At 50.1% G+C, this 20807-nt stretch overlaps 3 protein-coding genes across 3 annotated transcripts; 1 reads left to right on the plus strand and 2 right to left on the minus strand.

Annotated features, from left to right (window-relative positions):
• The first annotated feature begins 10461 nt into the window (after positions 1 to 10461).
• LOC125527630 lies at positions 10462 to 13334 on the plus strand. Its single transcript, XM_048692146.1, has 5 exons — positions 10462 to 11083; positions 11227 to 11388; positions 12552 to 12647; positions 12743 to 12892; positions 12994 to 13334. Exons 1-5 carry the CDS (start codon positions 10586 to 10588, stop codon positions 13123 to 13125), a joined length of 1038 nt encoding a protein of 345 aa, XP_048548103.1. The 5' UTR covers positions 10462 to 10585; the 3' UTR covers positions 13126 to 13334.
• Position 13335: 1 nt separating this feature from the next.
• Positions 13336 to 15482, minus strand: LOC125527620 (protein PLASTID MOVEMENT IMPAIRED 2-like). The gene is made up of 2 exons (XM_048692135.1): positions 15174 to 15482; positions 13336 to 15100 (listed from the first exon to the last, which is right to left on the minus strand). The coding sequence occupies exons 1-2, from the start codon at positions 15333 to 15335 to the stop codon at positions 13346 to 13348; spliced, it is 1917 nt and encodes a 638-aa protein (XP_048548092.1). The 5' UTR covers positions 15336 to 15482; the 3' UTR covers positions 13336 to 13345.
• A 581-nt stretch (positions 15483 to 16063) lies between these two features.
• LOC125527641 (phytochrome-associated serine/threonine-protein phosphatase-like) lies at positions 16064 to 20395 on the minus strand. The gene is made up of 10 exons (XM_048692155.1): positions 20121 to 20395; positions 19805 to 19951; positions 19652 to 19719; positions 18356 to 18413; positions 18052 to 18162; positions 17920 to 17970; positions 17523 to 17666; positions 17352 to 17447; positions 17193 to 17264; positions 16064 to 16420 (listed from the first exon to the last, which is right to left on the minus strand). The coding sequence occupies exons 1-10, from the start codon at positions 20364 to 20366 to the stop codon at positions 16337 to 16339; spliced, it is 1077 nt and encodes a 358-aa protein (XP_048548112.1). The 5' UTR covers positions 20367 to 20395; the 3' UTR covers positions 16064 to 16336.
• Between the last annotated feature and the right edge of the window lie 412 nt (positions 20396 to 20807).

Below are 20807 nucleotides of genomic sequence, written 5' to 3' on the forward strand. Positions count from 1 at the left end.
TTGCTCAACAGTAATTTGTTCACCCACCATAGAATACTTATGCTCTTGAGAGAAGCCACTAGTGAAACCTATGGCCCCCGGGTCTATTCTCATCATATCAATCTCCATCACTTTAATCTTGCTTTGCTTTTTTACTTTGTTTTTACTTTTTACTTTGCATCTTTATACCAAAAAAACCAAAAATATTATATATATATATATCAGATCTCACTCTCATAAGTGACCGTGAAGGGATTGACAACCCCTAATCGCGTTGATTGCGAGTAGCTATCGCTTTGTGCAGGTACGAGGGACTTGAGCGTGGCCTCCTACTGGATTGATACCTTGGTTCTCAAAAACTGAGGGAAATACTTACGCTACTCTGCTGCATCATCCCTTCCTCTTCGGGGAAAACCAACGCAAGCTCAAGACGTAGCAGGTACTGCATTGAATCTTGCAAATGCGGTTCGCCCGAGCAGTGCGTGATAGCCACTGCGGAACGGGACTATATCGAAGATTAACTCCTCGCTTCGGAAGTTATCCGGGGATCCGGAGACCACTTCCAGTGTGACTGAGCCTATGAAATGGGCCTCTACACCTAGTATGACGCCTTTGAAGGTCGTTTTTGTGGGTTTGATTCTTGAGGGGTCTATACCCATTTTGCGCACTGTGTCCTGATAAAGCAGGTTCAGGCTGCTGCCGCCGTCCATAAGGACTCGAGTGAGGTGAAATACGTCGATGATTGGGTCTAGGACCTATGCGGCAAATCCGCCATGACGGATACTAGTGGGGTGGTCCCTGCGATCGAAGGTGATCGGACAGGAGGACCATGGGTTGAACTTTGGGGCGACTGGCTCCAACGCATATATGTCCCTTAGCGCACGCTTCCGCTCCCTCTTGGGAATGTGGGTTGCGTATATCATGTTCATCGTCCGTGCTTGTGGGGGGAACCTCTTATGTCCCCCGATGTTCGGCAGCCGGGGCTCCTCCTCGTCATCGCTATGTAACCCCTCTTTGTTTTCGGCATTTAACTTGCCGGCCTGCTTGAACACCCAACATTCCCTGTTGGTGTGGTTGGCTGGCTTGTCGGGGGTGCCGTGTATTTGACACGAGCGATCGAGTATACGGTCCAAACTGGACGGGCCCGGAGTGCTTCTTTTCAATGGCTTTTTCCGCTGACCGGGTTTAGAGCCTCTGAATCCGGCATTGACTGCCATATCCTCGGTATTGTCGCTGTTGATGTGGCACTTGTGTTTGTTGCGACGTGACCTGCCATTGGTATCCTTGGTATCCGAAGTACCATGGTTCTTTGATATATTATTGCTGTGAGCCAGCCAGCTGTCCTCTCCCGCACAAAAGCGAGTCATGAGTGTCGTGAGGGCTGCCATAGATTTCGGCTTTTCCTGGCCAAGGTGCCGGGCGAGCCACTCGTCGCGGATGTTGTGCTTAAAAGCTGCTAGGGCCTCTGCATCCGGACAGTCGACGATTTGATTTTTCTTTGTCAGGAACCGTGTCCAGAATTGCCTGGCCGATTCCTCTGGTGCTGAATTATGTGGCTCAAGTCATCGGCATCTAGTGGTCGCACATAAGTGCCCTGGAAGTTGTTGAGGAATGCGGCTTCCAGATCTTCCCAACAGCCAATGGATTCTGCTGGCAGGCTGTTGAGCCAATGCCGAACTGGTCCTTTGAGTTTGAGTGGGAGGTATTTGATGACGTGTAGATCGTCACCACGGGCCATGTGGATGTGCAGGAGGAAGTCCTCGATCCATACCGCGGGATCTGTTGTACCGTCGTATGATTCGATATTTACGGGTTTGAAACCCTCTGCGATTTGGTGATCCATTACTTCGTCTGTGAAGCATACGGGGTGTGCGGCGCCTCTGTACTGGGCTATATCGCGACGCAGCTCAAATAAGTCTTGTCCGCTGTGTTCGGCCCGGCCGGATTTACTTTTACTGTATCCGGCGTGACGGTTATCGTCTCGCATAGTGGCGCGCCCTCGTGATCCGTAGATCGATGTTGCGTGTTTTGCTTTGTCCTCCAATACGACTCGCGGGTCTAGCGTGTTTCCCCGGGCCTTGACATTTTTATTTGAGTGGCGTCAGGGTGCGGGCTGAGCTTTTGGCTGAAATGCCTCTCTGTCGTGGCCACGAGGTGGCCGATCAGCCGCGTCATACGCTGGAGATGTAGGTTTTAATGCTTCCTCCTCCTGTCGGGGTAGCAACCTGCGCTTTGGGTAACTCTTGGAGGGGCGTTCGAGTTCATATTCCTCGGCCGCAAGGACTTCAGTCCATCTGTCAGCTAGCAAATCTTGATCAGCTCGAAGCTGTTGTTGCTTTTTCTTAAGGCTATTTGCCATGGCTATAAGCCGGCGCTTGAAGCGCTCTTACTCGACGGGATCCTCAGGCACGACAAATTCGTCATCGTCGAGGCTTGCCTCGTCTTCGGAGGGAGGCATGTAGTTATCATCCTCCGCCTCTCCATCTGCCGCTCTCTCGGGAGGGTTGGCTTCTCCATCCTCCTGATCTAAATCTTGCTGGAGGAGATTGTCGTCATCTTCGGCACTGTCCGGAGTGCTATTATCTCCTGTGCCGGTATCACCGCTTTTGCCCTGGCAAGACTTAGAGCGGCGCCGCTGACGTCGGCGCTTGGGTTGCTTCTTGGAGGGGTCATCCTCCGTTGTCCCGTCGCCATTGCCTTCTTTGGGTGTGTCCACCATATATATATATATATATATATATATATATATATATATCATATGATGAGGTGGCTGTCCAGTGCCCTGTGGGCAGTGGTTCTTGTTCGTCTCCTGCATCGTCGTCCATACCGTCGATGTCTTCGGAGTTGAAGTCGAGCATGTCGGTCAAATTGTCGACAGTGGCTACTAAGTGGGTGGTCGGTGGGCGGCGAATTTCTTCGTCATCCGCATCCCAATCCTGCCGGACATGGTTCGGCCAGGACTCTCCTGACAAGGAGAGAGACCTTAATGAGTTCAGTATGTCACCGAAGGGCGAGTGCTGAAAGATATCCGCGGAGGTGAACTCCATGATCGGCGCCCAGTCGGATTCGATAGGCACGAGCGCAGGCGGTTCGGAGTCCGTGGCCGGGGAAGAATCCAGCAGTTTGGCGTCACGGCTCTCGTGAAGGGTAAGGTCAATACTCGGCCCGATCGCCGCTGATAATGCGGTCTCCGTGGCGGGGTCTATCCACCCGTCCATGGATGGTGCAATTGGCTCCGAATTGAGGTTCGGAGCAGTTGTCGGTGCGGTCTCCTGAACACTGTCCGATGGTAGAGCTAAATCATGCTCATCGTGACCGTGCCGCGCACTCGGCAGGGGCTCGAATCCGCCGAAGATCAAGTCTCCGCGGATGTCAGCCGTGTAGTTTAAGCTTCCAAACCTGACCTGGTGGCCAGGGGCGTAACTCTCGATCTGCTCCAGATGGCCAAGCGAGTTGGCCCGCAGTGCGAAGCCACCGAATACGAAGATCTGTCCGGGGAGAAAAGTCTCACCCCGGACTGCATCGCTATTGATGATTGAAGGAGCCATCCAGCCTAACGATGACGACACAGAGGAACTCTCAATGAAAGCACCAATGTCGGTGTCAAAACCGGCGGATCTCGGGTAGGGGGTCCCGAACTGTGCGTCTAGGCAGATGGTAACAGGAGGCAGGGGACACGATGTTTACCCAGGTTCGGGCCCTCCTGATGGAGGTAATACCCTACGTCCTGCTTGATTGTTCTTGATAATATGAGTAGTACAAGAGTTGATCTACCACAAGATCGAAGAGGCTAAACCCTAGAAGCTAGCCTATGGTATGATTGTTGTTGTTGGTCCTACGGACTAAACCCTCCGGTTTATATAGACACCGGAGGGGGCTAGGGTTACACAGAGTCGGTTACAAGGAAGGAGATCTACATATCCGTATTGCCAAGCTTGCCTTCCACGCCAAGGAGAGTCCCATCCGGACACGGGACGAAGTCTTCAATCTTGTATCTTCATAGTCCAACAGTCCGGCCAAAGGATATAATCCGGCTGTCCAGATACCCCCTAATCCAGGACTCCCTCACTTACACTGATGGCACGGTTGGGTATGACTCTCGCCGCCGTGCCTTCTCCGCCGCACCAGTTTCCCATCTTGATGCTTTGGGTGAACCTGCCTGGCGTGCCACCATGTCCGAGGAGTTTGCTGCTCTCCGTCACACTAACACCTGGGTCTTGGTGCCTCGGCCACCTGGTGTTAATATTGTGAGCTGCAAGTGGATTTTCAAAACCAAGCATCGTCCGGATGGGTCTGTTGATAAGCACAAAGCTCGTCTTGTTGCTCGCGGTTTCACTCAACAGCATGGGATTGACTATGGAGATACATTTAGCCCGGTAGTGAAGCCTGCCACAGTTCGCTTGGTTCTGTCTCTTGCTGTGTCTCGTGGTTGGAGCCTCCGATAGATTGATGTGAGCAATGCCTTTTTACATGGGTTCTTGGTCGAAGATGTGTATATGCAGCAGCCACCCGGGTTCGAGGATGCCACGTATCCCTCTCATGTCTGCAAACTTCAGCGGTCTATTTATGGTCTCAAGCAGTCGCCCCGTGCCTGGTATGCTCGTTTGAGTCAGCGCCTTTCGCAGCTCGGTTTTGTTGTCTCCCGATCAGATATATCTCTGTTCATCTTCTCTCAAGGTGCTATACAGATATACATGCTGGTGTACGTTGATGATATTGTGATTGCTGGCTCTACCCCCGCCGTGGTGGATCATCTTGTGCAGTCGTTAGCTGCTAGATTTCCCATCAAAGATTTGGGTCGCCTCCAGTACTTCCTTGGTTTGGAAGCGTCCTTTTATTCAGGGGCCATGACCTTGACGCAAAAAAGTATGCTTTGGATCTTCTTCATCGCGTCAACATGGAGAACTGCAAGGCCATTTCCACTCCGCTTGCTACATCCGAGAGTCTCTCACGTCATAGTGGTGCACTACTGGGTAGAGATGACTCCTTTCGGTATCGCAGTGTGGTTGGAGCACTTCAGTATTTGACCCTCACTCGTCTTGATATCTCCTTCGCAGTGAACAAAGTGTGCCAGTTCATGTCTCAGCCAACGGAGGATCATTGGGAAGCAGTCAAGCGTATTCTAAGATATGTCAAAGGTACGCTAGACATGGGACTACGGATTCGTAAGTCCAGATTTACTGGAGTGAGTATATTCATCGATGCAGACTAGGCAGGCTATGTTGATGATAGGCGCTCTACTGGTGGTTTTGCTATATTGGTTGGACCCAATCTTGTATCTTGGAGCTCGAAGAAGCAACCCACATTCTCGAGGTCAAGCACCGAGGCAGAGTATAAGGCATTGGCCAATGGCGCAGCTGAAGCCATTTGGATAGATTCAGTTCTCACAGAACTTGGAGTCCCACGGCAGCGCAGTCCTATATTGTGGTGTCATAACTTAGGGGCAACTTACCTGACGGCGAACCTGGTGTTTCATGCTCTGACTAAACACATTGAGATTGATTTTCATTTTGTGAGAGAACGAGTAGCTGCTTGTGAACTGGAAGTCAGGTTTATTTCTACAGATGATCAGTTAGCGGATGTATTTACTAAACCCGCTACTAGACAGATGCTAGACCATTTTAGAACCAATCTGAATCTTGTATGTAGTTCAGATTGAGGGGGCATGTAAAGTAGGGTCTAGTATATTGTTCTTGTACACGTATTTGTATACGTATGTAATTGTAATTGTGATCATCTATATATTGAGACGTGAGGCTGGATGTCAACCACCCACGCAAAACCCTAAACCCTGTGTTTCAACAAGGGATTCAGGGATAGATGGACTGAGGCCCTTCATACCCTAGGTAAACATCGACTGCCCAGTGTGGATAGATATGAAACCAAGGCCAAATCGCTGAGGGTGATCATTTTTTACAAAGTATAGTTTTTCTTCTGAAACAATGCCAAAATATTTGCCTTGTATATTAATTAACTAATGCAAACAACCCATAAGCGGACTACTCACAAAGTGTGAAACATCAACCCTTGACACTTGTACAACACATCGGAACCCTTGACGAGAACACTAGCAACAACAACTTAGACAACCAAAGGCACACGGCACCCTCCATCATGAAATCGCATATGCCTTCCCGGTGGCACCACCCATCTTGCTTTTGTTCCTCTTTGATTTCTTCCTGGCTAGTTTCTCCTTCAGGAGGCTGCCACTTGTCTTGCCGGATCGATCCAAGGTGCTCAGTCGCCCATTTGTCCAAGAAATTGTAGAACTCATTGTATTATTGGTGTAGAGTTGTCATCAACCAAGAGGCTCCTAGGAGTAAGCACCAAAACACCAGTTGCATTGACATCATCAACCACAGGAACCACCGACACGACGGACTCAAGCACCCAGTTTCTCGCATGACAGAGGCAACGCATGTCCCTCACACGAGGTTACCGACGAGCCCACCTTCATATGCTCCACTGACAGATGCGAGGCAAGGCTCAGACATATAGTTCTCTAAGCTCAAGCAAGATCTATAGCACCGGGCCACAAGCACGGCGATGGACTAGTCCTTGGTGGTAGGCAACACATGGGACAAGGCAGATGACGCCGATAAATTGTCCCCAACATTATGGGAGAGACATCTATGTAGCTCCGCCGGCCCAGAGCAGGCTCCGCTCACTCCAGAAAGCTCTCAGCCGCGCCAACTGTCCTTGCAGACTAGCGGAATGGTGGATGTGAGAGAGAAGGCTTGCTGATATTTCAGACAATTCGTGAACGTATATAAATTTATGGGATTAGGTGTAAAGAATCTGAGGGGGTACTACTAATCGGCTAATAAACCTTCTCTTGTAACACAGTGGTCGGCTGAAGCCTTCGTTTGGTAGGGGAGATCCTAAGTTCGAATCCCAACATATAGCATTTTTTCCTGCGGCTCAATCGAAGAAAAAAAAGATGCAGAAAGGAATTAACTCCCATTTGTAGCGCAAAAAGATGCAGCCCAATAGGAGCTCCTATTTGTTGTGTTTTCCTCTCATTTTTTGAGTCTAAACACACTTGCTTTATTGATTACTAATGTTCATAGGGATACAATTCAGATCGGGGGGGTGGGGGTTATCAACCACACATGGCGCCCCGATTCCAGACCAAAAGCGTGCTTAGCAAGGCCATGTGCCTCTTGATTAGTTTTCTGGCCTTAGAAGATGAAGGTACATTGTTGAAAGAGCTCCACGGTATCTCTGATCTCCTTCACGATAGTTGCATACATTCCTCCTATACCACGATTGATGTCCTGCACCACGCCCTTGTTGTCTGAGGCAACAACAACATGAGACAATGATAGGTCTTGAGCTAGTGCAAGAGCTTCCCGGCAAGCCAGTGCCTCAAGTGTTGCTGGGTCAGTGAGGTCGGCGCATCTGATCACCGATGACCCTAGATAATTCCCATCGTAGTCCTTGCACACCGCACTGTAAGCGCGTTCCTCATTTGCTCTATTTACAGCCCCGTCGACCCTTATCTTGGCAAAGTTCACTGGTGGTCGGATCCACCTAGGTTTCCTGATGGTTGATCTGGTGGCGGGAGTGTGTTGCACCTCTTTTGGTTTACAATCGTTGAGTTCTCGGATGTACTTCATAACAAAGTGGTGAGTGGTGGCTTTGAAAAATATTTTCATGCAATACTTGCCGTCAAGAAAACCAGATAGGCCAGAGGGTTACCAGCACCTGGGTAAACTCCGCCGAGGGAGCACGTCCAGAAGGGTGAACAAATAGCGCTTTGAGTCAGGTTCGGTCGTTTCGGATAAGACATGAAAGAGTTCAGGGGCTTGCAGTGCCCACACTGATCGAGCAACGTGACAGTGCAATAAAGAGTGTTGCCAGGAATCTATAGCTCCACATAGCCCACAACTGTCGACAGTAGACATCTTCCAGTGGTGTAACAAGTCCGCTGTTGGGATGAATTGTTGGGCTAGTCTCCAGAGGAGATTTTGACCTTTGAAGGCACATCTACCTTCCATAGTTTAGACCAGGATTTCTGTTCACCTTCAAAATTGGAGGAGTCTGAATGTCCTTCCAGCCAAGCTTTCCGGCTATACTTTGTAGTAACCAGCATGCGGTACGCCGGGCGTACTGTAAAAACTCCATTCTTTTCATGTGCCCACGACCAAAAATCGTCTGTTTGTTGTGTTTTTCTACAAACAGTCAATGTAGCGCAAAATGGAACTGAACACTAGACCTTTAGCTCGTGTGTGCACATAGCTAGCCACTTTACCTAATGACCATTTTATGAATACAAAGCAGCGATAAACGTTAGAGAGCTAAGCGGCATCGGCAGACCCCGAACAATTTTTTTAATTTTCGAAGCCAATCATTTTCAAAAATCACAAACAGATTTAAAATTTTGAATATTTTTTAAAAACTCAAACATGTTTTGAAGCTCCCAAACAAAAAAATGAGAATGTGAATAATTTTTAAACCCCTGAACAAAAAAATAAAATCCCGAACAATTTTTGAAAATGCCAACAATTTTTGTTAGTAAACATAATCGGAAATATTTTTGGAAACTAAAAAAAATTCAATGCAAACACGAGCTAAAGAGAACATTTTTTTCAAAATCATGAACATTTTTTGAATATGTGATAAAACAAAAACATTTTTTGAAACTCCCAAACAAAATTGAAAAACACGAGCCAATTTTTCAATATGTGAACAGTTTTGGAAAAAGAGAACATTTTGAATTTTTTTTAATCATGAACATTTTTTTAAAAATTCTGAACATTCTTTTTAATAAATAAACATGAGAAAAGGAAAAGGAGAATTAAATATAAGAAACCTGTTTAGGAACCTTTAACGGGTAAACCGGCTGAGAACGTTGTAGAAGGTTCTCGAAACCAGAACTGAAAGCTGTACGTATGTACATATGGGCCGACCCAAAAATCGCTCGTACATGGGATACGTTGACTGTTTAACGCAGTATGCCTCAAATAGGGGTTTTCCAGCCTCTTGGCCCACGTAGGTGATTGGCTCTCTACGGCCTATAATTGAAAAAAAAAAAGTTGACCTGGCCCCTTGAGTGAACTTCCCAGTGCGTTTTTTTTTTTGGAATCAATGAGCATTATTGATCAAAGATCAGTATTACAATCTTGCTGTAAAATGTCAGCAAGGAAAGGAAGGGTATAATTAAGCCTAAGCATCTACGCCTAGACTCGCTCGCTCTTTAGCACAAAGATGCGCCGCGGCATTAGCATCCCTCCCAATAAAGCTCAAGGTAAAACGAGAGAAACCAGCACTGATCTCCATGATGTCATGCAGAATATACTTCCTATCAATGCTCTCTTGTAGTTGCTGGACCGCCACAAAAAATTATCTATGCGTGGACGGACAAAAAATTTAGTACCACCTCAGATTTCGGTACCAAAGAAAATAATTGCATGTGGTGAATGGAACAAAAAGTCGGAGAAACGCAGCTGGTAGGCATAGATGAAGCGGGGCAACAGACGGGCACACGGGATACGCGACGTGCACGTTGGCGCCAAATACGTAGAGCCAAGCGAGAGCACGGGCGACAAATCCACGCAGCGCAAAGGAACGCTGCCGCAGCCCATAGTACGATCCAATGCTCGACCGCGACGTCCCCGTCCGCTATCCTGGACGCGCGAGTCGAGCCCAGAGGAAGAAAGCCAAGCTTCTTCCGCCTCGTCTCACCGTCGGGACAACACATCAACATATAGTCGCAACACTTAGGCCCTCTTTGATTCATAGGATTTTCAAATCATAGGAATAGAAAAAGTATAGGGTTGGAGTGGCATACACACATGAATCCTACAGGATTAGCATGGAGTGTTTGATGGCACAGGAAAAGCAAAGGAATTGTAAAAAAAGGTTGGAGTGGATGTTAGATTTCCTATGAAATGTAGTACAAAAGATTCCATAAAAAAAATTTCTATGGGATCCAATCCTATGAATCAAAGGATTAACATAGAAAAAATTCTTAAGGATTCCAATCCTCCAGAAATTCTATAAAATTCCTTTGAATCAAAGAAGCCTTTAAATTACTTTTTGCCATAAGATATATGTATCCGTATGCCACCATTGTACATGCCCCATGCCATCCGATGATTGCATGCGAATGCAATGCAGAGCCAAGCCGGTCGACTGATTGATTGGCTTCCCTGCCGATCATCGACGCTTCCCTGCCACGGTAGGTATGGTCGACGAAAGGGAGAGGCGAGGTGACAAGGACGGCTCAATCACCCCAATCACACGCGCGCGCACACACACGAACTCGAGCCTAATTAATGAATCTTCCCCCTTAATCCTTATCCACCAAAGCAGGTCCAATGCCTACTGACGCCCGCTTTCCTTGACCCACTGACCCCCCGTGGACCGCCCAGCGCCCCAGGGCCCGGCCCCCGGCCGCCCGATCATGATCCCACGGCCCTGCGCTAACCCCGACGGGTCGACGACCTCTTCTCCCTATTTGTACATCGGACCGGCCTCTGCTCTCGTCCCTCCCGAATAACCAACTACTGCCTCCCCCCGCTCGCCGCACCTACCCTACCGCGAGCGTCAGAGCCGCACGAGCGCCGCGGCCAAAGAGAGCTTGCTTGCTTGGCCCGCTCCGATGGCCCGCGACGGCGCGTCGGCGGAGCGGCGCCGGGTGGCGCTGCGGGTGCTGCTCGCGCGCGTCGAGGGGTCCTCGTCCTCCTCCTCTCCCCCGCCGCGGGGGCCCGGGGAGGAGGCGCGGCGGGGCAAGCAGCAGTGGCTCGCGCTGCGCCTGCGCGACCTCGGCTGCGCGTCCGCCGCCGCGTCCCGGGCCCACGCGCCCGTCGCCGCCTCGGCCTCCGTGCGCCCGGCCCCGGACGCGTTGGAGGAGGGGGAGGAGCAAGAGGAGGAGGAGGAGTGGCGCGGGGCCCGGCAGCAGCGGCGGCGGAGGCGGAGGGAGAGGAGGGGCGCGAGGGGCGCTGGCACGGCCGGAGGGGTCGCCGGGGACGTGTGGTGCACCTGCACCCCGGGGATTCCCTTCGCCGCCGAGGCGTCCTCGGTCGACTGCGTCGTCGCGCGCCACCACCACACGGCTGTCCCGGGCCGCCGCGGGGACGGGGAGAGGCGACACAGGGAGGTTTGTGCCGGCTTCTCCTTGCTCCTGGTTGATTTTCAGATGTGGAGATAGCTAGTTTGTGTAGCTGAAACTTTGAACGAATTCAAGTCCAACTGAATCTCCATCTCGTTCTGTCGAATTGACTTCTGATTTCCTGATGCCAGAGGACCGCCGAGCAGCGGGCGCGCAGGGTCACCATGCGGGAGCACATATCCTCCTCCTTCATGGACTCGCCGCCGCGCTTCCACATGCCCTTCCACGACGCCGACCTCCTGCATTCAGGCCGCCACCGCCACGCCCACCCCTACGACAGGACCGACCAAGAGGTACACTCCAACACCTGCTCCATTCCACGCACCATTTCATTCCCCCCACCCCGTGAACCACACCGACAAAACCTCACCTCACAGCACTTCCATCCAGCATTCATTTCATCATTGTTGGTACACGATAGGTCGGTCCTCCACATTCCGCAAGAATCATTCTGATTGGGTAAATCTCATAGCATCCATCGTAGGTGGTTTCAGACTATCAGGGGGTCCGTGCTCAATCTTATACTACTCTACTAGCAGCCATCATATGTTGTAGCCCATGGTCCATGCTGATTTGGCATTTTTGTTCGGATGCCATGTACTCACTCACATGGTACCACCACACAAAACGATCCTCACACGTTCTATTATACTGGAGTGGTTGGTTGCAGCTCTAGGATTGGTACAGTATGGTAGTTTATCACCCCTAGCTGGTAGTAGTTATGTTTATACGACACGCAACGCAACGCAGGCACGCGGCAGATTGGATGGAGGCACATGAGAGCAGGTGATGGTGGTAGATATGTTAGGTGCAGAGGCAGAGAGCCCTTTGAGTGTAGATGCAGATTTCCCTTTCCTTTCCCTGCTGTGTTTACACACACAGATGATGAATCATTGTGCTGGGCTGAACTGAACAAGCATGTTGCTGATTCTTTTGGTTAACTAGTTGCCATGTTGCTGGGGTGGATGGTTGGTTCGTTGTTTAATGTGATATTTTAGAATGGGGTGAGCGCGATGAAGGATTTGAATGCCTGAGCAAGGATAATAAGAATCTGACCTCCTTCAAGTGGACTTTAGGATATGAACTGGCATGTTTGTGAGTCAAAAGGCGGCATTCGGTGGCAGTTTTGACTTTGGGTTCTGCACTTAAGATAATACCTAGTTGCTCTTGATCAGAGAACTGTACTATTTTTTGCTAGTTTCCTGCTCATGGAGCACAATGCTGCTGTGCCACTTTAGTGCTGATCAGTTCTGAAGTTGTTTTTCATCTGTTCTACACTAGTTGTTGGCATCAGGTCATTATTTGATAGGTTGTTCCAGTTCACTACTGTCAGTCACCCACAAGCTCTTTAGATCCCTTGAGTACTTCTGCTAATGGATATATGTGGCATGCACTTTGAACCCATGTTATTTGTTACTACTATATAACATTCAGTATTATCCTTTACAACATTCAGATAATGATGTTTCGAACGAGACTACTGTTGGGAAGAATGGGCATGTATGATCAATATCAGGATTGGCGCCTTGACGTTGATAACATGAATTACGAGGTACCCCCCCTTCTGCTGCCCATCATCTGCAACAGATTTAAGATTGCACACCACTGTCTTTACTTAATAAAGAACATTGTTGCATCATTTGACAGGAGCTACTCGCACTCGAGGACAGGATCGGCTATGTAAGCACAGGGCTGCGCGAAGACGAGATCGTTCGCGGCCTTAGGGTGGGCAAACACCTGGCATTCGACCGCAAGCATTTCTCAACAGAGACGGAGCGGAGCTGCAGCATTTGTCAAGTATGTCGACGTACTTGCTCCTTTCGATTCAGTCCCCATGTCACATCGGCATCGGCTCTTCACAAGTTAACATGAACTTACAAACCATTGCAATTTTTCAGGAAGAGTTTGAAGCGAGTGAGGAGATAGGGAGGCTGAGCTGCGGCCACGGCTACCATGTGCACTGCATCAAGCAGTGGCTCTCCCGGAAGAACGCCTGCCCACTTTGCAAGACCGCCGTCTCAAAACCATGAGATAGATCATACGTAGATCCATACGCCGCCCAGTTTCTTTTTCTCTGGTATAATACATGTATTCATATCGTATCTGAAAGGTGTTTGTTCTTGTGCGTAGTTGTACTTGTACAGGCCCCTCTACCGCTCTGCATATGCACATTGTTGTTGTAAAAAAGATACACAGGCACACATGCATATAGAAATGATATTGTCCGCGTCGTCTTGAATTGCGTCTCAGTCATGGCCTCGTGCATTTCCCGCCGACGAGCTTCAGATAGCTTCTTATGGCGAGCGTCTGCGCCCGCGGGTGCCGTGCCAAAGGTGACGGCGGCGGCGATGGCGTCCTCCTTCTTGATGTCGCCGCCGACGAGCCTTTCACCATCGCGGCTCGCCTCGACGTGTGCGCGCGCTGCAGGCCGTCATGCGGCCTCCGCTGCCCCGCCGCGCTCTCATCGTCCACGGCCTGTAATTCAAGCCCGAGCTCCCTCTCGATCGCCTCGGCCCGCATGATCATCTCCTTCTCGCCGGCCCGCCGCGCCTCCACCCACGCCTCGGCCGCCGCCACCTTCTTGTCGGCGACCGCGCGGACCACCTCGGCGCGGCCGGTCAGGTACTCGTACTCGAACCTCGGGAGCGTCACGTTCCCGGACCTCCGCGGCGCCATGGACGCCCTCTCCATCGCCGCACCCTCCACGGCGGCCCTCAGCCTCTCCGTCGCCGCGGCCTCCGACGCCCTCGCCGCCTCCAGCTCCCTGATCGAGCCCCTGATCGTCTGCTCGGCGGCGGCGATCTCGGCGTCCACGCTGTCCGCGTCGTCCTGGACGCACTGGCCCTCCTGCTCCATCAGCGCCTTCTCCTTCTCCGCCGCCTCGGTCTCCTCCTCCAGCTGCCGCAGCGTCGCCTCCAGGTCCGCGAGGATCTCGCCGGCCATCTCGTCGGCCGCCGTGACGGCGCCCAGCCGGCACTTGGCGTCGCGCAGCGCGGCCACCAGCTGCCGCACCTGCGCGCCGGCCTTCTTCTCCTGCTCCTCCAGCCGGCCGATCTCCTCGGCGAGCCGCGCCGCTTCCGTGCGCGTGCGCTCCATGGACGCCGTGAACTGGAGGCTCTCTCCCTTGGCGGACTCGAGCTCCGCCCGCGCCATGTCCAGCTTGGCCTCCGCCGCCTGCAGCGACGGCGAGCTGTCGTGCCCCTCGTCGGTGATCTCCGAGTCCGAGGAGTGGCCGAAGCCGTGGCGGAGCCGTCTGTCGTCGGAGCTCGCCGCGGTGAGCCACGCCTCGAGCTCGCTCGACACGCTCTGGCGGCCCATGATCGCACCTCTCTGCAGCCCCATGGTCGGCGGCGTCCACCTCGTCACCTCCTCCTCTGTCTCCCTGGTAGACGACCGGCCGGCTCCGGTGAGCTCAAAGGCGACGCGCACCTCCTTCGCTTCGTGGTCGGCATCCGGTCGTTCCTTCGCGCCGTGGGCGACGATCGAACCAGGGCTCCTCGTCGCCGTGGACGACGCGTCCTCCTCGGCCACGGCCATGCCGCCCTTGGCCCCCCTCGCGGCCTTCACCTCGCGCTGCAGCTCCCGCAGCTCCCTCTTGACGCGGTCCAGCTCCCGCATCACCTCGGCGTACGTCGCGCCGCCGCTAGACTCCAGCGGCCGAGCACCACCGCCGGGCGCCTCGACGACGACGTTCGCGCGCGGTCCTTTGAGGAGCTCCGACGTGCGAGACCCCTGCCGCTCCAGCTGCTTCTTGGCCACGACCGCCGGCGGCTCAAGCTCCGCGGCAGCGACGGGGCGCGCCCTCTCCTTGTCCGGCCCGTGCGACCCCGCCGCCTTGGCGTCGGCCTGCTCCACCAGCTGCTCCAGCGTCTTGCCCGCGAACAGCTCAGGACCCACCCGCGCCTTCTCCTTCTCCCTCTCCGGCGTGGCGGGCGGACGCCGGTGCGGCAGCCTGTCAGTGCCGGACCCGGACCTCGCCACCTGCTTGACATCATACGACACATTCTGCAGTCACCACGGTCGACGTCAGTACACCAAGAACGGCAAAGACAAAGCCTCTAAGGGCAACTCTGTCTACCTTGACGACCTTGGGCAGGGTGGCTCGCCGCCGGGGCTTGCCGCGGCGGCGCACGTCGATGCTCTGGCTCTGGCTCTGGCCGAAGATGCTCATGCCGTCGCCCACCGACACCGACTCGTTGCCGCCGTAGCCCCGCGCCGTTCGGATCCTCGCGCCCTCCATTGCCGCTATAGTTTCCTTGAACGAATGGATTCCAGGTTAAATACGTTCTTGCTGGTGCGTGGTGACAAACCGAGGCATGGCAACTCCAAGCCTTCCTTCGCGCCAGCTCGCCACAGCCTCACTCCTGAAAGCGGCGTGAATGTGATTGGCCGGGGTTTGTCTCCAGCTCGGGGGGGTGGGGTGGGGTGGGGGGTTTCTCGTGGAGTCAGACGACAGTGTGCAGCTGCGGTGATTTTTTACATGAAAATGATGCTATTTTACATTGGTGACAGCGTCTAAACATGGAGTTTTCGATGGTCCGGAAGAACATGGGAGTTCTCTGCTCTTCCTGGTCCAATGACATCAGGTGGAGAGAACTAGATTGCGTTTGGAAATGAAGCAGCTTGGGACAAATTAGTAATCTGTCGTAGTTCACAAAGATTTCGTGAGGTGTGAATTGAATTGGCAAATTCGCATCTCGGTCGAAGAGTTTCGTATGGCTTTTCAGTTTGGCATACCGTTTAAAATTTCAAGTGACAGTGAATCTATGTTGCCAGACAGACCAGAGTACTTTCCAATGCGGAAAAGACCAATATGCTACCAAATTATTATGCTTCATCGCATAAGAAATTGAACAAGCTTCGGAGAAAAACATGTCATGCCTCCAAATGTTAATTGCGTTGGTCGCTAAATTTAGCTGCGTCGATAGAGTTCTCCAGCTGACTGCTGAGCAAGATACAATGATGCCCTGCACAAGCAACAATATTTCCTCTTCCTCCATGTGTTCATACATCATATCTTCTAGAATGCACACTCCAAGTTGGTTCTAAAATACAGAATTGAACTTAGGTGTGGACAGGCGATGAAGGACAAAACCAGGGCCATTGGCAGCTATGCTCCCAGTAATCTATTGTATACAGCAGGTTAAGACAAGCGGTGAAAAATCAAATGCATCAGATGATCAGATTGCACTGTGGGCTGAAGCTACAACAATGAACACCAAAAATAATGTACAAAGGAGGTCAAAGGAAATACGGGACCGCACTTCTCGGCCCTCGCATTTGGTTGTTCTCGTCCGTCTCTGTGAAGATCTTGACATCTCGTTCCTGCCAACGGAGTTATAAGGGTCGATAAAATTATGAAAATACAAAAGGTGGCATAATCAGTCCCCACAAAAAATGACATAACAAATCTCCTTTTTTAAGATAATAACTGAAAAACATGGTATGCATAAAACGCAGGAGTATCAGGTACTGCAACATTAGGGAATTGAATGGAGATTGTTGTAATTATTATGCTGTCTACTTCTCTTTATCAAGGAAAGATAGAAGGCACCAGTTCATTTGTTACCAACCAAGCCACATTCGCCTGTTTATTGGTAAGTCTACAGCTTGGAAGCTGGGATGGTATGTTCCTTCTCAGAATCTCAGGTCATATTAACTTGCTTACTCTGGGCTAACTTCTTTTCAAGACTCTTATTACTGTTAGTTTGTTAATATCAAGAGTGCACAGAAATACAGGAGCGACTTCATCAATCATAACAGGAACTGTTGCAACTTGCGCTGCAATGCTACTATGTAACAAGGATCAAAACAGCCTGAAAATCAAATCGCAGCTTCTGTTCTCTATCTGGATATGCCATCAGGAGCTCCGGAGTTCATACACAAAACAGTGAAATTATCACTATATACCTCACCGATAGACTCAAGAAGGTTTCCAATGGAACCTATCAAAGCCTGAGTAGGAACGATTTCTTGAAAGTTTTGAAGCCAATAAAGCATGTCTAGCAAATTATCGCAGGCGAAGACAGCAGTAGGCATAACGTACATAAAACACAATTGAAGAACTAAGTCTGGTAGTGATGATGGTGTGACCTACCATAGTTTCGCTGAAGCTTAGTATAGAAGCAACATTCCCACATCTGTAACAATAATTAGGTGCAGACCACACCTGGAAAAAGTACACAAATAAACAGTGAGCATCTGGAACTACATGCAAGTTCTCGGACAATTCGACATGTGTAAATGGAGAGCTTACAGTTACAAGACCCTTGTCTGGGAACATGTACTTTAGGCCTTCCTGGACTAGTTGATGAGCCCGACAAACTAACTCAAGATTGTTAACATGGTTAAACTGCATCAGAGCAACAAGCATCAGTAAAAACCTTATATGGAGACAACCTGAAATGAAAAGAGCAATATGCCATACCTCGGTTGTCACCCGTGATCCAAAAAGCCAACCTGCTCCACGGGGACTAACACCCCATGTCTCTATCTCCTCTGGGTCACTCCACATCAGATCACAAAAAGGTCCTTCATGGGGAATTTCGCAGTTGCGATCAATTGTCCGCATCTGGACACAACAAATACATTTGAAATTACTCATGAGATTTCCAATTTGGTTTGGTATTTCACTGGGCACTGTCTTAAACAATCCAGTCTACTCAAAGGGACATTGGATTGAGCTAATTGAATACATGAAGTTCACAAATTAATTTGACACATGAAATGTGGATAACTATATCTTAAATTATGATTTCACCACAGCAGAGTAAATGAAAGCATCATTTCAGGAATATGAGCCAAAAGTGAATAGAATGACTAACCTGATCAACTGTACGTATATCAGGTGAAAGGCCACCATGAACACAGAGGACCTAAATATTTCAGTATGTCACTAAGTATGACTTAGCATCATGTGAACCTAGGACTTAACATGTTTACTCAAAGTAACTTACTGTGCCATTAATGATCGCCGAAAGAGTAAGGTAGTCAAAAACATCAGTGCAATACCTCCATGCATTCGCATTCCCATACTTCCTCTGACACTCGTCATAAAAACCATAAACCTAAAAAAAGATAGAAACCTTAGGATACACACATGACAGATTGGTTTAGTTGCAGATAGTATTGGTTAACCAGCATAAAGCTTCAAAGCAAATAGAATAAGAGAGATTCTAGTTCCAGTTAGAAAGGAAGCATGTGACACAAACTAAAAATTGAGAAAAGAAATAGCATTTGAATATTACAAAAGGATTGTACCTGCGTCAACTGTCTGCTTTCATGGTTTCCACGCAGAAGGGTTATGTGGCCAGGATACCTAATGATAATCATGAAACTAAATAAATTGAAAAATAAATTTGTCGTGATACCAATCTATTTGAAAGCAAGTCCTCTTTTTGTTTTGGAATTGAAATAACTCTTCGAGTGCAAAGAAAATAAACTGGGTTCGAACAGAAATATTCAATGTTAGCCATTGTCCAATATGGATTCAGCAAGTATGTTAATCCTGAGAAATTTTATTAAGCATGAAGCAATGGTTCCATTCTACAGCAAAGGAGTATCAAGTATAGCCCCCTGAACTTTCTAACTTCCCTTAGGCCTTGTTTGGATACACAGTTTTACCAGTACTAGTTTTCCATAGACTCGCATAACCGCCTAACAAACTAAAACCATGTTTGGGCTTTCCACCAAAAACATGGATAAGCAGGATTTGGTTTCCACAAAACCAGGAATCTGCGTTTTGTGAAAAACTACTAATAGTTGTTTTTGAGAAAACACGATCGTAGAAACCCACCGCAACTGATTTTTTCCAGTTCCACTTCTTTCGCAACAAATCCATTAGCACTGATTTTACAGTCATCAGGAGCTTGGATGGCCGGCGTGCATGCAAATTGACCCTGAGCATCAGCTCTCTACCGTCGGCCTGTACGTCGATGGAAGCGGATGTCGCCGCCCGTGCGGGGCGAGTGGAAGCGTTCACTGCCGTGCGCGTGCCGTGTTGGCGAGGGGAAGTAGCCACCGCCGTGCGCGTACGCCGGAGTCGTCATTAAGAAGCGGTCGATGCCGTCGTCCGCGCGCGACGAGTCGTCGAGGGAAAGCGGCTGCTGCCGTGCGCTCACGGCCAGTCCCCAGATGAAAGACGTTGCCGTCGTCCGCAACCAGCAGCTGAGCTTACCAAACATAGTTTTCTATAAACCGGTTATTCACAAAATAGTAGATAAAACTGGTTTTCCTAGAAATTAGCTGAAAACGCATTTTCTATATTCTTATCGCTAATCTCCATTATCCAAACAACCACTTAGGTAGAAACAACCCTCCTAGCAACGTTACATATGAACTCCCATGTGCTGAATCAGTAACTACAGCATACTACTGAATTTGACAGCAAGCTAAAACACCACTAGAATTTTACAAAGGTGCTGTTTGGGAAAAGGAGCAAATTAAACAGCACATCATAAAGTATGTTAATGAGACTCAAGTAGCATACATGATATCCCTAAATGTGCAGAGCAAGTACAGTCATTCAATTGCTCAAGCAGACATTCAATGCCATACCTAGCTTTTAGAAGCAGAAGAATGGTGAAGACCTCAAGGCTGTTGAACCCGCGGTCCACGAAGTCGCCCTGCAAGTCAACACAAACTCAGTTCTTGAATCAGCGGGAAGGCCAATCCAGCCTAAGACACCAAACCGACAGCAGGGCCAGAGACCATGAATATGTAGTTGGTGTCCGGGACATGGCCCCCGGTGGCGAAGAGCTTCATGAGGTCGTGGAACTGGCCGTGGATGTCGCCGCACACCGTCACGGGGCTGTTGACCGGCTGCACGTTCGACTCCTCGATGAGGATCTCCTTCACCTGAAATGATTTCATCACACACACACAAGAGCATCAGCCACTCTGCTCAGCTCACTGAACAGCAGCGTAGAGCCGCACCACTGGCCAGGCGGCGGCGCCGGACAGTAGCGAAACGCCGGAGGGGAAGCCGGCGGGGTTGGGGCACCGGAAGGGGGGAGAGGGACTGTACGTATTCGCAGAGGGACTGGAGCTCGTGCTCGGCGAGGTGCTGCCCCTCCTTGACCTTGACGATCCACAGATCCAAATCCATCTCGCCCGAGCGCTGGAATCCCCCGGCTACGGCCTCCCGTTCCTCACCGCTAGGGTTTCGGCGGATTGGGGATTGGATTTTGGTGGGAGCGACGATTTTGTTTTCGATCCAATCAAAGGAGGCGGCGAGAGAGGGGAAGGGAATGGGCTCGAGGACGAGGAGCATGAATTTTCAATTCCCCTTTAGTTTTGGAATTTTTTTAAGCCTTGTAATCTTGGATAGGGATTTTCCCGTTGGCCCCACGTGTCAGGCCAGTCACTTCCTTCTTCATTTTTGCTTTTTCTTCAAATACCCATGTGATGTGATGAATTTCCTTTCAAAAAATATGTTTCAAACATGTGGTCCTGGTCCATAGTCTTGGGGATTGAACGCGAGGCAAATACATCAATGATGAGGATGAAGACGAAACATATGAGGAGGGAGGGTAGAGAATGAGGGCAGGAAGAAGGGTTGGCCAACAATCTAGATGGTTTATGGTAACCGATGATGGCCGGACATCGAGGAGGTGGTGTGTGTCAATGGATGAGCAAAGCAAAGAGAAAGGCCATGTAGAATGTGTAGATGAGGTGGTAGTAGCAAAAAAAAGGGTGTATAGCACACCCTAAG

This window comes from Triticum urartu, chromosome 1, assembly GCF_003073215.2.
Source record: "Triticum urartu cultivar G1812 chromosome 1, Tu2.1, whole genome shotgun sequence".
Lineage (NCBI taxonomy): Eukaryota > Viridiplantae > Streptophyta > Magnoliopsida > Poales > Poaceae > Triticum > Triticum urartu.